The 14181-nt window shown below is 36.6% G+C and overlaps 2 protein-coding genes across 3 annotated transcripts in view; one reads left to right on the plus strand and one right to left on the minus strand.

Annotated features, from left to right (window-relative positions):
- The window catches only part of LOC132488839 (alpha-fetoprotein-like), a 38835-nt gene extending 38231 nt beyond the window's left edge, over positions 1–604 (plus strand). Inside the window, exon 14 of the mRNA XM_060097546.1 lies at positions 560–604. Coding sequence (XP_059953529.1) covers positions 560–604 — 45 coding nt within the window. The remainder of the gene's footprint in view (positions 1–559) is intronic.
- A 6188-nt stretch (positions 605–6792) lies between these two features.
- RASSF6 (Ras association domain family member 6) overlaps positions 6793–14181 on the minus strand; it is a 47101-nt gene continuing 39712 nt past the window's right edge. For both annotated transcript variants that reach the window (XM_060092647.1, XM_060092638.1), the window contains 3 exons: positions 7161–7279; positions 6966–7063; positions 6793–6868 (listed from right to left, as the gene is read on the minus strand). In XM_060092647.1, coding sequence (XP_059948630.1) covers positions 6793–6868; positions 6966–7063; positions 7161–7279 — 293 coding nt within the window. The remainder of the gene's footprint in view (positions 6869–6965; positions 7064–7160; positions 7280–14181) is intronic.

Consider the following 14181-nt stretch of genomic DNA (forward strand, 5'->3'; position numbering starts at 1 on the left):
GTCCCATTTCCACTAAGCTAAAAATTTCACTTTTATCTACTTGGGCTTCCACAAATGATTTTTATTTGAATAAGGACTATACAGGTACAAATTGGGGAAAACTTTCGGACTTAATATTCAAGGCCTACACCAGTACATATGAAGGGAGTAGAGATAATCTGATCAATTTTAGTGGTTTTGTTCCTCTTGAATTTCTATACCTGAATATGTAGTGATTTAGCATGGGATTACCCTAGAGCTGTTTTAAAATGCAGCGAGAAGCTGACGTTGATTGTTCATTCTTACCCTGCAGCAAATGAGTGCTGTATTTTTGTGAGGAGGAAGCAAATTTTTATTTATTCTAAATCTGGGATCCTGAAAGTGGATGAGGCGTTGCAGTTAATTAAGTTCTTAAGCTAAGGGACTAGGCCTGTTAGAAATTCTGAGATCTTGAGAGGCAGACTTATTAGAACCCATCTCAGGCATGCAAAAGGGAAGTCTTAAAGGTTTTCTGTTTGGGGATCAGAGCTGCTTAGCTGTTTTCTCTTTCTCACAGATGTGCTTATTTGCTTTTTTTTAGGGGTCCAAACTGATCAAAAAGTGCCAGTCTCTTTTGGGAGGCTAAATGATTCCAGCATATGTCAATGTACAATCTTCGCTGAGAACTGCTTTTTGTTTTTCATGAATAATGAAATGCATGTCTAATATTCAAAAGAAGAATCAACATCATTTTTCAGCTACTAGCAATGTTACTCAGGAACATTAACTAGTCTACACTAAATCTCTCCTTTCCTACTCAGCAGAGAAATCTACTTATTGTAACTCTCCTACAAGCCACTTCCATCCCTTCTCTCTCCCCATAAGCTTTCTACTTCTCAGAAGCAGCAACAGAAATATGAAACCAAGGGGCCTTTCAAAACCTCAGGTGGATGTAATGAGCTGCCACATTGAATTGGGACCTGGCTGCTGGGTTTCTGGAGTGAAAAAGACCCCAAGTGCCATTTGTGGTTTCTATCTGTACCACTACTGAAAATGATTATTGATGAACTGAATGAAATGTGTTTTACAATAAAGGTACTTACATGACTGTATTCCCTTTCATCTTTACCTGAGATATGTGATGTTGACATTGTCACCAAGGGGTCCTAACATATTTATATTCACTTGAGCTTTCAGTGATGATTTGTAATAGTAGTCTTTTCCCTGGAAATCCCGGCATAAATGACATAAAGAACTTATCATTTCGACTTAGTTTTGCAGATTTTGTGTGTGTGTGTGTAATGAAGTAAAAATAAGCAGTGATATTTTAGTGCGTACTAAATAAATGATTTTGGTTAGAGAAAATGTTTAATTCTCATTATAGTGCTCTTTACTTGATTTCAGTTTTTCCTTACTCCAGTAATTTCAGCATGTTCATATATACTAGCAAAGTAAGTCCAATAAACATTTAAGTATCTATTGTATTCAATACACTGTGCTAGGTGTTGCAGGGAATAATATGAATATGATATGACCAGATCACTAATGAATTTAAACAAGATATAAACACATAAGGAATTATAATAATGGGCAGATTTCATGTTTCCAGTGTCACAAGAGCAGAGCTAACTATTGTGGAACCCATGAGTTTGAGATCACACATAGCCACAGAGACCAGGAAAGTTCATGGAAGGAGTGACCCTGACCAATGACTAGAAACTTAGGCATGTTTTAACAGATAGATGTGGAGAGTGTGAGCCCGAATTGTGAGTGATTCAGATGGGTGGGTTTTGAGACAAGAATAAAGTAGTTGTGGGCAGTAAGACTTAGTGAAAGCCTAGGCTACAGTGTTGGGTGAGGACATATTATAGTTTAGTTATAACAACAGCTAATATTTATCACACACTTCTTATGTGCAAAGTGTCAGCCTTTAAATATATTATTCCTATAACTCCTACAACCGTATAATAAAGTAGGTACTATTATTTCTATATCACAAATGAAGACAGAGAGATGCCATTTGAGGGTGTGTAATTAGGGTGAGGCCATATATTCCAGTGGTTAAGAGTGTGGGTTCTGGAGCCATAAGTTCAAATCCTACCTCAGTCTTCTACTAAAGAGCTTAGCAAATCTCCTAACCTCTCCATGGCTTACTTTCCTCATCTTTAAAATCAGGTTAAAAGATTAATTTCCTCACAGGAGTGTAATGGATGTTAAATGAGTTGATCTATGTAAGACAAATGCTAAGTGTGGTTAGTTTCAACAATATAAAATTGCTGCTTTTGTAGGCCAAATATGGACAATTTCAAATGTCTCAGTCTAATAGTTTAGCTGTTATTTAGGAGAAAAATGGATGCTGTTGAGGGTTTTGCCCTCTTGAATTGCATCCTATTCCTTTCCTTTCACATGTAGATATCTCAATATAATAGGTACATCTGCCATCATTTCCACCTGATCAACTGCCTTGCAAATGGATTTCTTCAGTTCTTGAAGCCAAGCTGAACAACCCTAAACAAAATTCCATAGTAACACTGTCTAACTGTATATTTCATACTGCCAAGAGATGATAAAATACACCACCATATTAGGGAAAACCATATAGAAAAGTTTTGATATGTTTTTAGCTACTAGATCAGATTTGTGAAAAAGGAGGCATATATACAGGGGATGTAAAAAATATTTTAGACAATTTATTCACTCATTCTTTTATTCATTCATTAATTCATTCAGTCCTTTATTCAATTGATTTTTATTGAGCACATCCAATACACAGGACACCATATTAAGTACAACAAAGTATACAAAGATGAATGTGACAGGTCCTCTACCATTAATAAGTATAACATTATCTAGAACTGAATTTGAACTAATATGTAACTGGTAGTGAAATATTTGGACCACCTAAAACAAGGATGAACGGTTTTGTGACAAAAGTTTATATTCTTGTATTATGTAAAGATGACTCTGAAGTGAACAGATTTTTGTCTCAGAAATTATATCAGTTATCTATTGTGATGTAACAAATTATCCTAAAACGTAGCAGCATACTACAACAAACATTTCGTACCTCACACATTTTCTGAGGATCAGGAATCCAGGAGTGGTTTAGCTGGGATTTCTGGCTCAGGTCTCTCATGAGGTTGTAGTCAAGCTCTTTGCCAGGGCTGCAGTCATTGAAGGCTTGACTCGGGCTGGCCGATGATGCACTCCCACGGCTGTGGGCTGTGGACAGGGTGCCTCAGTTCCTTGCTGGCTTCTGGGCTTTTGGAAGAAGGTCTCAGTTCCTGTTATATAGGCCTTTCCCTAGGGCTACTCTGGATGTGGCAGTTGGCTCCCCCCAGAGCCAGCAATCCGAGAGAACAAACAAGGAGGACACCACAGTGACTTTTATGACCTAGTCTCCAAAGCCACACCCTGGCACTTCTGTTTTCCTCTGTTCCTTAGAAGTGAGTTACTAAGTCCAGCCCATTGGCAAGGTGAGGAAGATTAGGCTCCATATCTTGAGAGGAGGAGTATCAAAGACTTCATACATATATTTTAAAACTACCACGGTAGTGATGTTAACATCTCACTTGAATAATTTATTTGAATATTTTTGCATCTAGTAGAACTCTGTGCTTGCATGTACTTGCTACTTTTTTGTTGGCAACTTTTTAATCATACATTTTCTATTTCCTAAATAGAAAAAGCAATACATGTTCATTACAGATTATTTAATAAGTGTAGAAAAATATGAAAAACAGAATCACCCATACATAATTCTAAAAACCAGACATAACCACATTTAACATGTTTTTGGTTTGTAGTGTTTATGTACAAATAATAATATACTTACATATATAAACATATATCTATATATCTTATGGATAATAAACTTTTGGATATTGTATCTATATTCTTATCCAGATACATAAGGAGAATTTACTCTTATAATTAAAATTTATTAGAAAACAATTTAAGAGCTGCATAACATTCTATAGGTAAATGTTTCTTTCCTTCCTTAATCTTTTTTTCCTATTTTTGAACATTAGGCTATTTACTTCCTTTTATCACAATAAATAATAATCATCTTTACATAGTGTCTTTGTATATCTGATTATTTTCATATAAGATCCTACAAGTAGAATTATAGGATGAACTTATTACTAAATTGCTTTCAAGGAAAGTTATATTCATTTGTAATTCTACCAGTAGTTTAAGTGCCCATCTCATTGTAATTTGTTGAGTATTTAGTATTATCATTTCTTAATCTTCTTTAATAGATGAATTTTACTTTCCTTTGCTTTGCATTTTGTTGACATGCCAGTTATTTTATTGCGTCTCTGCTCCAAATTCACTTTGTTGTTGTCTGTGAAAATGTACATGGGAGCCTTTCTATATGCTTCCTTTGCAGCTTACATGATGTCATGCTTTGTCAGTAAGGGGCACTGGAGAAACACTGTAGGAGGAAGTTGGTCTTTCCTGATTCTGGGAAGCTGACTTTCTTCCTTCACTGCTCTACCCAGAGTGGTTTCTTCAGTGCTAGTTGCCTGTAGGGTGCAGCTTTCTTTATCTTGTGTTCCTCCAACCCCTTTTGATTTGGTTTGTGGTGGCACGGCCTGGAGGCCCAGTAGAGGCCTGTGTCCTAGCTCAGATCATTACTCTCCATACCTTCTCAACTTGGTGCATGCTCTCAGAGAGTGCCTTGTGGGGCTGATCATCTGGTAAGCCATTTGCCCCACCTTTGTCCCATGCAGCCTCAAAGATGCCACAGTCCAAGGCATACACAGAGTTGTACTAGGTTCCTGCAGAGATGGCCCCTGCAGCCCCCCCAGTCCTAGCAGCACTGGCAGCAGTGCCCCTGATTTCATTTGTGTGCCTACCCTTCAGCCTCAGCTTACCTGTTCCCCCAGACTTTATTTCCTGTAGACCTCCAGGCACCGACACTCTGTGATCTGGCTTTGTGCCTGCAGAGAAGCCCCAAGTCCCTCTGCTCACCTGCCCACCTGATCCACACTCCAGAGAGTTGTTCCTGATTGGCCTATGACTGTGGCCGTGCTGTGTCCTGGGCAACCAGAGGATGTCTCCCCAATCCACTGGGCTGCAACCACACCTTCTCCAGTGAATTCTCAGCTCCTCTCTCCAAGCTTTTCCTTTGTGGGGTATTCTTCCTCAGGCTTAGGGTACCCTTTGGAGTTCTCTTCACATTTTTATAATTACTCTATCATCACCGCTAAGTAATTCTTTATATTAAATTTCGCCTGTTTAAATGACTGTGTGGTTTCTGTCTCCTGATTAGACACAGACTAATACAACTGATCACTATTAAGATACAACTTTTTTCACATACTTAGTAGCCATTTGCATTTCCTCTTCTGCAATTTTACTTTTCAAGCCATATGTCTTATTTATTCTATCCAGGCATGGTATTTTTAAATGCATTTTGTAGACTTTCAATATATTAAAGATGAATCTTTTGTCATGTTTATGGCAGATACTTGACACTACTTTAAATAAGCATACCGAATTTTAACCATTACATTCGCTTTATTTTTGTGAGATGGGATTTTCTTATTAACTGATAGATAATAGGATGAAGATGCAAGCCCATGTCTTATTCAATAAAGGAGATTTCCTAGGACTGAAAAGCTCACAGCACACTTTTACTTTCGTCTGGTTTAGGATTTGGTTACACTGAGAAGTAATACCTTTGTCTTAAACATGTTTCATATTTTGATAATTGATCTTCCAACTGGGTTTATTACATTCAACCTTACCCCATAGTGTGCGTAATATAATCAGTTTAATCCAATGCTTATGAGGAATGCAAATAGAAGTAGTAGTGGAATGGAAAAGAGCTGCATAAAACTCCCTTTTAATATAGAGTTCATAAATAAAATCATAGATGATACTTGTGGCATTCTCAGTGCTTTTTCAGATTGGTTAAGTGTACTTGATGGACCCTGAGTGTCGTTTTGTAGAATGAGTTGTCTTGGAGAAAAAGGGCAGAGCTCCAGATTTCCTGCCCAACTTCGGCTACCACAGCTTTGCATTATCTTCTATATTCTTTCAGCAACAAATGTTTATCATGGGTCAAGTCTTAGCCTAGCCAACAAAATACACTAAATCTCTGTGATATGTTTGTTTGGAAAAAATAAAGAAAACTAGTTCAATTGACAAAAGAAAAGCTTAAGAACACTTCTGAAAGTCATCAGTAGAACAGAGGGGGAAAAAAAAGAAGGGCTTAGGTTGAGAAAATTACAATTTGGATTTCTTAACAGAGTCTATAATCTTTTCCATCCCAAAGGACAGATAGCTCTGATGTTATAGATAGCCTAAAGCCACATATCCATAGAAAGATAGTCCTAGATTTTATGAAAAGGCTAGAGTTTAAGGAGCTGTGAAACACCATCACCATCAGATTCCTTGGTGGGGTAGTAATGTGCTGATTTTTTATTTTAAGAGCTGGCAGCTTTTACTTCTGAATCATTTCTGAGAGTCAGTTGATGAAAGTTCTCTTGACAGTTGAAGCTAAAATAAGTTTAAGCTGCATGGCATCTGAAGATGCCATTTAAATTCAAGTTCATTGAGTGTTTTACTATAAAAACTATTTGAAATACATAGTATCCGAGCTTATTCCAGCTACTGAAACTAAATTCAAGTTCCTTCAGTCCAACTGTGAATCCTACTTAACCTCTTCAGTTTAAAGAGAGACAAGCTTTTTCCACATTCAATTTCCTACAGATTCAAGTTCACATATATTTGTATAAATGCAAGTATAGAATTTATGCACTCAAATAGTTGTAACACCCTTCTAATTTTGTTGAAGTGTTTTAGCAATAGTGACCTGTATTGCTAAACTGTTGTCTCTGTTTTTATTACCTGTTTACTTCGAAGACATTTCAGTATGATAGCCTTTTCTGTACTGAATCTGAAATAAGGAGAAAAAGAGTATTAACAACTGGACACATTTTGTGCCTTGAACCTATTAAAGAACGAAGCACCCAGTGTGCAAGCTCTTAACTTACTTTGTTATTGTTCTTTGAATCTCTCTTTTCTCTTCTTCATTTAATCTTTGAAGGATGGATTCCAGGAGAGAAAAATGAAAGTTAATATACTGAGCCACCTGAAAGAAAAACAAACAAAAAAAAAGCAGAGCATTTGTGTGAGAGATGCTGAGTGAGGAGAGGGCAAAGACAGATTCAGGGCAATGGCATCCATACATCACTGCTAATTTCTTCTGCATCTTTATCCATGAGGAAAATGCGAGCATTCTTTTTGGATGGTCCCTGTAGGAGTCTATGCAGTAGCGGAATGTCTGTTTCCTTTAGCCGTCTCTGCTCTGCAAATGAAAATAAGAATCAACTACAGTCAGGAGTCCATTCTAGAGAAAAAAAAAAGAAACATAATTTGTCCATTCATTTTGCTTCTTCAGCTCACTTTGAAAGACCTAAAAAGAACATACAACAGGAGGAACTCACTCAAAAAAGTAAACTGAAATTAAAACATTTAAATGAACTAAAAATGGACTTCTTTCTCTTGCTATCCTTCAGGGTTTGACTTTCTATCTCAGAATGCCAACTTTGCCTTTGGTTTGGATGTTCAGACAAATCTTCAGTCTCATTTATGCCTTTTATCATGCAACACTCCTAAAAATTTTTTTACAATTTTTCATTCATTCAACAAATATTTATTGATCTTTCCTAGTTCCATTAATGTAATTCTATCTTTCTAGCAGTTCAGATCCAAAACTTTGTAATTATCTTCAGTTCTTCATTTCTCTCTCACCCCACGTCCAATCCTTGGCTTTTCTTAAAAATATATTCAGAATTGTTATTCGCATCAGGGGTATTTTTTATTATTTCATTAAACTATGGACTTCATCCATTCAACCATAATAATGAGATGAGAAAAAAATAACTTCCTATTTGGTATAGTCCCAGAACTTCAAATTTCCAAAAGTCACAAATACTGCCACCACAAAATACTTCTAGCTTTCTGCTGAAGTAGTTTCACATCTGTGATTTCATTTTAGGACACAGTGCCTTTACATTCATTTTCTTTCCTCCTTCCTTCCTCAAACATTTTTTGAGTTACAACTATGTACCAGTCCTTGTTCTCTGTAGTGGGTACACTACAGAAAAAAGCAGACTAAAATCACTTACCTCATGAACCTTACACTCTAGTGGAGAAGAAGATGATAAGGAAGATACATCAATAAGACATGTCACATATTGTGATAAGTATTCAGGGGAAAAAATAAAGCAAGGGAGGGGGTAGAAAGCATGCACATGTGTAAATATGTGTGTGCAGGGGAGAAGTTTGCAATTATTGTAGGGTGGTGGAGGAAGGCCTCACTGAAGATGTAACATTTGAGCAAAGACCTGAAGGAGATGAGAGAGGAACCATGAAGCTATTTAGGGGAAGTGTGTGCCAAAAGGGTAAGTAAATCAATAGAGCACCTCTGAGGTCAGTGCATGCCTAATGCTGTGAAAGAGCAGCAAGGGAACAGGGTGGCTGGCATGGAGATGAGGGGAGGGTTGTTAAATGATGAAGAGAAGAGGTAATGGGACCAGCACAAAGATTGTGACTTTACTGTCAGAAGAGACACCATCAGAGGATCTAAGAAGAGGTGTGACATGGTCTGACTTCCATGGTTAAAGAATAACTGCCTGGAGGGGTGGGATGGGGGGGGTGGGAGGGAGGGAGATGCATGAGGGAAGGGATGTGGGAACGGATGTATATGTATGACTGATTCACTTTGTTATAAAGCAGAAACTAATAAAAAAATTTAAAAAAAAGCTTCATTCCTCAAGAGTAGTTACTGGTTAAAATAAAAGTATTACTGGATGGAAAAAAAAAAAAAAAAGAATAACCTGTCTGCTCTGTTGAAGTAGACTGAAGGGAAAAATGTGGACCAGTTAGTCCTTTCTACAGTATCATGTGTTTCCTTGGGCTTTTAAAAGTTCCAAGTGTCAGAACTGTTCTCATCCCCTGGACTGGACCTACCCCAGGAAAAAGGGCAAGAGAGGATTTAGAACATAGAAGTCCAGCTTCCCCACAATTAAAGTGACATCCATTCCTATGTCCACAGAGTCGGTGTTCATTGCTTTAATTCCTCTACCTTTTCTGAAGCAATGGGGAACCCCATAATTTAGCTCCTGTCATTAACCCACCAGAATCCTCTTCTGACCTTTACATCTTGTATTAACTTGGTTTTGCATCCTCAATTTGCTTCATTCTTGATATCATAGGGCAATGTTCCTTGCTTCATGGTCACCTGGGATAATTATTAGAAATATGCATTCCCAGACTGTCCTCAGATCTGGAGGGGCTTGAGAATTTGTGTTCTAAATGAACTCTCCAGGTAATTCTGAAGTGTGCTACAATTTGAGAAACACTGTTATAGATCATGCGCTTAGTAGATAAAAGGTATTAAAAAACACAGCCATCTATTTTCCACATTACTACCTAAACAGGTGCTATAAGCTCCATTCTTTTCTCTATTCCTGGTCCCTAAAAAGGTCCTAGTTATGATTATCTTCACTTCTGGATTTCATGTATAAGAAATTTTGACACATTTTAAAAGAAAACATAATTTTCACAGGTAAAACTGAAATAACTACATTTTACAGTAAAAATAAGCATTTTCCCCTGATTTTAAAAATAGCATACATATTGGGGAGGGGAAAGGACATTATATAGGTCAAAGAGTACACATTTTCAGTTATTAGAAGAATAATTTCTGAGGATATAATGTACACTTGAAGGTTGCTGAGAGTAGATCTTAAGCATTCTTAGCCCAAGAAAAAAAAAGAGTTAACTATGTAAGCTGATGGATGTGTTGATTATCTTGATCTTGCTAATCGTTGCACAGTGTACATGTATGTCCAATCATCACATTGTACACAATACAAATATATACAATTATATTTGTCAGTTATTCTGAATTATTCCTCAATAACATACATACTACTGTAATTATGAGGAAAAGAATAAGGCAGAGAGTAAAAATCACCTGGAATCCCAGAACTCTAGGATAAGCAGCTTTTCACTTTCTGTGGTCATCCCTTCACATATCTCTTTATGCACACACACAAAAAATACATAAAGGTGGTCGTATCACACTTGCTATTTTTATTGTACACATATATTTTTAAAAATCATAATTTGTTTTTTGTTTTTTCCTTTTGTGCTTTTTCTCCTTCCCATTGTCTTTTCTGTATCTCCCCAACCCCCTAACCAAGTAATCAATGTTAATGGCTTGGTATTTATCTTTCCATACCTTACTCCCTGATCATGTGATCATATAAACTACATATATAAATAGGGATTTATAATTCTTTTTTTAAAATGGGATCATACTATATACAGTTATAGGCATCTTGCATTTTAAATTAAATGTATATTATAGAATTCCTTCCATTCAACTGGTATGGATCTAACTCATTTCATTTAATGGTTGCATAATAAATAATCACTTATTAAATCATTCCTCTATGATGGGTAACTTGGCCTTTAGCTTTTTGTCATTATAAATAGGCTTGCACATAAATCTGTAGTCAGTAGTCCTTTTATTTTTGTGAAACAGATTCTCAACCAGTGGAATTGCTGGGCTAAAGGATATGTATACTGTGGATTTTAACAAATGTTGCTAGAATGAATTTTAAGAAAGTAGACAGACAGATCTTCACCAGAATTGCAAGAACATATGCTTTTACCCTTATCCACACCAGACATAGGTGATAATATTATATTGAATTTAAGGATTGAATTTACATTTCCTTAACTTCTGCATTTCCTTTAATACTTGTATTTCCTTGAGTTTAAGGCTTTCCTAAAAATATTTACTGGTTACTTTGTTATTCTTTGAATTGCTTTATCATACTTTATTTGTATTGGATTGTCTTTTCACTATCATTTCGCAAGAACTTTTTTTTTTTTTTTTTTTTTTGCGGTATGCGGGCCTCTCACTGTTGTGGCCTCTCCTGTTGCAGAGCACAGGCTCTGGATGCGCAGGCTCAGCGGCCATGGCTCACGGGCCCAGCCACTCCGCGGCATGTGGGATCTTCCCGGACCGGGGCACAAACCCGTGTCCCCTGCATCGGCAGGTGGACTGTCAACCACTGCGCCACCAGGGAAGCCCTGCAAGAACTTTTTGATATTGTAGGTATTAATATTTTTCTGATATTCTTCATAATGCTTGTATCTTTTTATTTCTTTTTAAAAGAATTATTTATTTTCTTATTAGTCGTCCATTTTATCCACATCAGTGTATACACGTCAATCCCAATCTCCCAATTCATCACCCCCCCACCCCTGGCTGCTTTCCCCCCTTGGTGTCCATACGTTTGTTCTCTACATCTGTGCCTCAATTTCTGCCCTGCAAACCCATTCATCTGTACCATTTCCTAGGTTCCACATATATGCTTTAATATATGATATTTGTTTTTCTCTTTCTGGCTTACTTCACTCTGTATGACAGTCTCTAGATGCATCCACGTCTCTACAAATGACCCAATTTCATTCCTTTTTATGGCTGAGTAATATTCCATTGTATATATGTACCACATCTTCTTTATCCATTCATCTGTCGATGGGCATTTAGGTTGCTTCCATGACCTGGCTATTGTAAATAGTGCTGCAATGAAATTGGGGTGCATGTGTCTTTTTGAATTATGGTTTTCTCTGGGTATAGGCCCAGTAGTGGGATTGTTGGGTCATATGGTAATTCTATTCTTAGTTCTTTAAGGAACCTCCATACTGTTCTCCATAGTGGCCGTATCAATTCACATTCCCACCAACAGTGCAAGAGTGTTCCCTTTTCTCCACACCCTCTCCAGCATTTGTTGTTTGTAGATTTTCTGATGATACCCATTCTAACTGGTGTGAGGTGATACCTCATTGTAGTTTTGATTTGCATTTCTCTAATAATTAGTGATGTTGAGCAGCTTTTCATGTGCTTCTTGGCCATCTGTATGTCTTCTATGGAGAAATGTCTATTTAGGTCTTCTGCCCATTTTTGGATTGGGTTGTTTGTTTTTTTACTATTGAGCTGCATGAGCTGTTTATATATTTTGGAGATTAATCCTTTGTCCAATGATTCATTTGCAAATATTTTCTCCCATGCTGAGGGTTGTCTTTTCGTCTTGTTTATGGTTTCCTTTTCTGTGAAAAACCTTTGAAGTTTCATTAGGTCCCACTTGTTTATTATTGTTTTTGTTTCCATTACTCTAGGAGGTGGATCAAAAAATATCTTGGTGTGATTTATGTCAAAGAATGTTCTGCTTATATTTTCCTCAAAGAGTTTTATAGTGCCTGGTCTTACATTTAGGTCTTTAATGCATTTTGGGTTTATTTTTGTGTATGTTTTTAGGGAGTGCTCTAATTTCATTCTTTTACATGTAGCTGTCTAGTTTTCCCAGCACCACTTATTGAAGAGGCTGTCTTTTCTCCATTGTATATCTTTGCCACCTTTGTTATAGATTAGTTGACCATAGGTGTGTGGGTTTACCTCTGGACTTTCTATCCTGTTCCATTGATCTATATTTCTGTTTTTGTGCCAGTACCATATTGTCTTGATTACTGTAGCTTTGTAGTATAGTCTGAAGTCAGGGATTCTGATTCCTCCAGCTCCGGTTTTTTCCCTCAAGACTGCTTTGGCTATTTGGGGTTTTAAGAGTTTTTTGTTCTAGTTCTGTAAAAAATGTCATTGGTAGTTTGTTAGGGATTGCAATGAATCTGTAGATTGCTTTGGGTAGTATAGTCATTTTCACAATGTTGATTCTTCCAATCCAAGAACATGGTATATCTCTCCATCTGTTGGTATCATCTTTAATTTCTTTCATCATTGTTTTATAGTTTCCTGCATACAGGTCTTTTGTCTCCCTAAGTAAGTTTATTCCTAGGTATTTTATTCTTTTTGTTGTAGTGGTACATGGGAGTGTTTCATTAATTTCTCTTTCAGATTTTTCATCATTAGTGTATTGGAATGCAAGAGATTTCTGTGCATTAATTTTGTATCCTGCAACTTTACCAAATTCATTGATTAGCTCTAGTAGTTTTCTGGTGGTATCTTTAAGATTCTCTGTGTATAGTAGCATGTCATCTGCAAACAGTGACAGTTTTACTTCTTCTTTTCCAATTTGTATTCCTTTTATTTCTTTTTCTTCTCTAATTGCCATGGCTAGGACTTCCAAAACTATGTTGAATAACAGTGGTGAGAGTGGACATCCGTGTCTTGTTCCTGATCCTAGGGGAAATGCTTTCAGTTTTTCACCATTGAGAATGATGTTTGCTGTGTGTTTGTCATATATGGCCTTTATTAAGCTGAAGTAGGTTCCCTCTATGCCCACTTTCTGGAGAGCTTTTATCATAAATCGGTGTCGAATTTTGTCAAAAGCTTTTTCTGCTTCTATTAAGATGATCATATGGTTTTTATTCTTCAATTTGTTAATATGGTGTATCACATTGATTGATTTGCATATATTGAAGAATCCTTGCATCTCTGGAATAAATCCCACTTGATCATGCTGTATGATCCTTTTAATGTGTTGTTGGATTCTTTGCTAATATTTTGTTGAGGATTTTTGCATCTATATTCATCAGTGATATTGGTCTGTAATTTTCTTTTCTTATAGTATCTTTGTCTGGTTTTGGTATCAGAGTGATGGTGGCCTCATAGAGTGAGTTTGGGAGTTTTCCTTCTTCTGCAATTGTTTGGAATAGTTTGAGAAGGATGAGTGTTAGCTCTTCTCTAAATGTTTAATAGAATTCACCTGTGAAATCATCTGGTCCTGGACTTTTGTTTGTTGGAAGATTTTAAATCACAGTTTCAATTTCATTACTTGTGATTTGTCTGTTCATATTTTCTATTTCTTCCTGGTTCAGTCTTGGAAGGTTATACCTTTCTAAGAATTTGCCCATTTCTTCCAAGTTGTCCATTTTATTGGCATAGAGTTGCTTGTAGTAGTCTCTTAGGATGCTTTGTATTTCTGCAGTGTCAGTTGTAACTTCTCCATTTCCGTTTCTAATTTTATTGATTTGAGTCCTCTCCCTCTTTTTCTTGATGAGGCTGGCTAGTGGTTTATCAATTTTGTTTATCTTCTCAAAGAAACAGCTTTTAGTTTTATTGATCTTTGCTATTGTTTTCTTTGTTTCTATTTCATTTATTTCTGCTCTGATCTTTATGATTTCTTTCCTTCTGCTAACTCTGGGTTTTGTTTGTTTTTCTTTCCCTAGTTC

This window comes from Mesoplodon densirostris, chromosome 1 (assembly GCF_025265405.1).
Source record: "Mesoplodon densirostris isolate mMesDen1 chromosome 1, mMesDen1 primary haplotype, whole genome shotgun sequence".
NCBI lineage: Eukaryota > Metazoa > Chordata > Mammalia > Artiodactyla > Ziphiidae > Mesoplodon > Mesoplodon densirostris.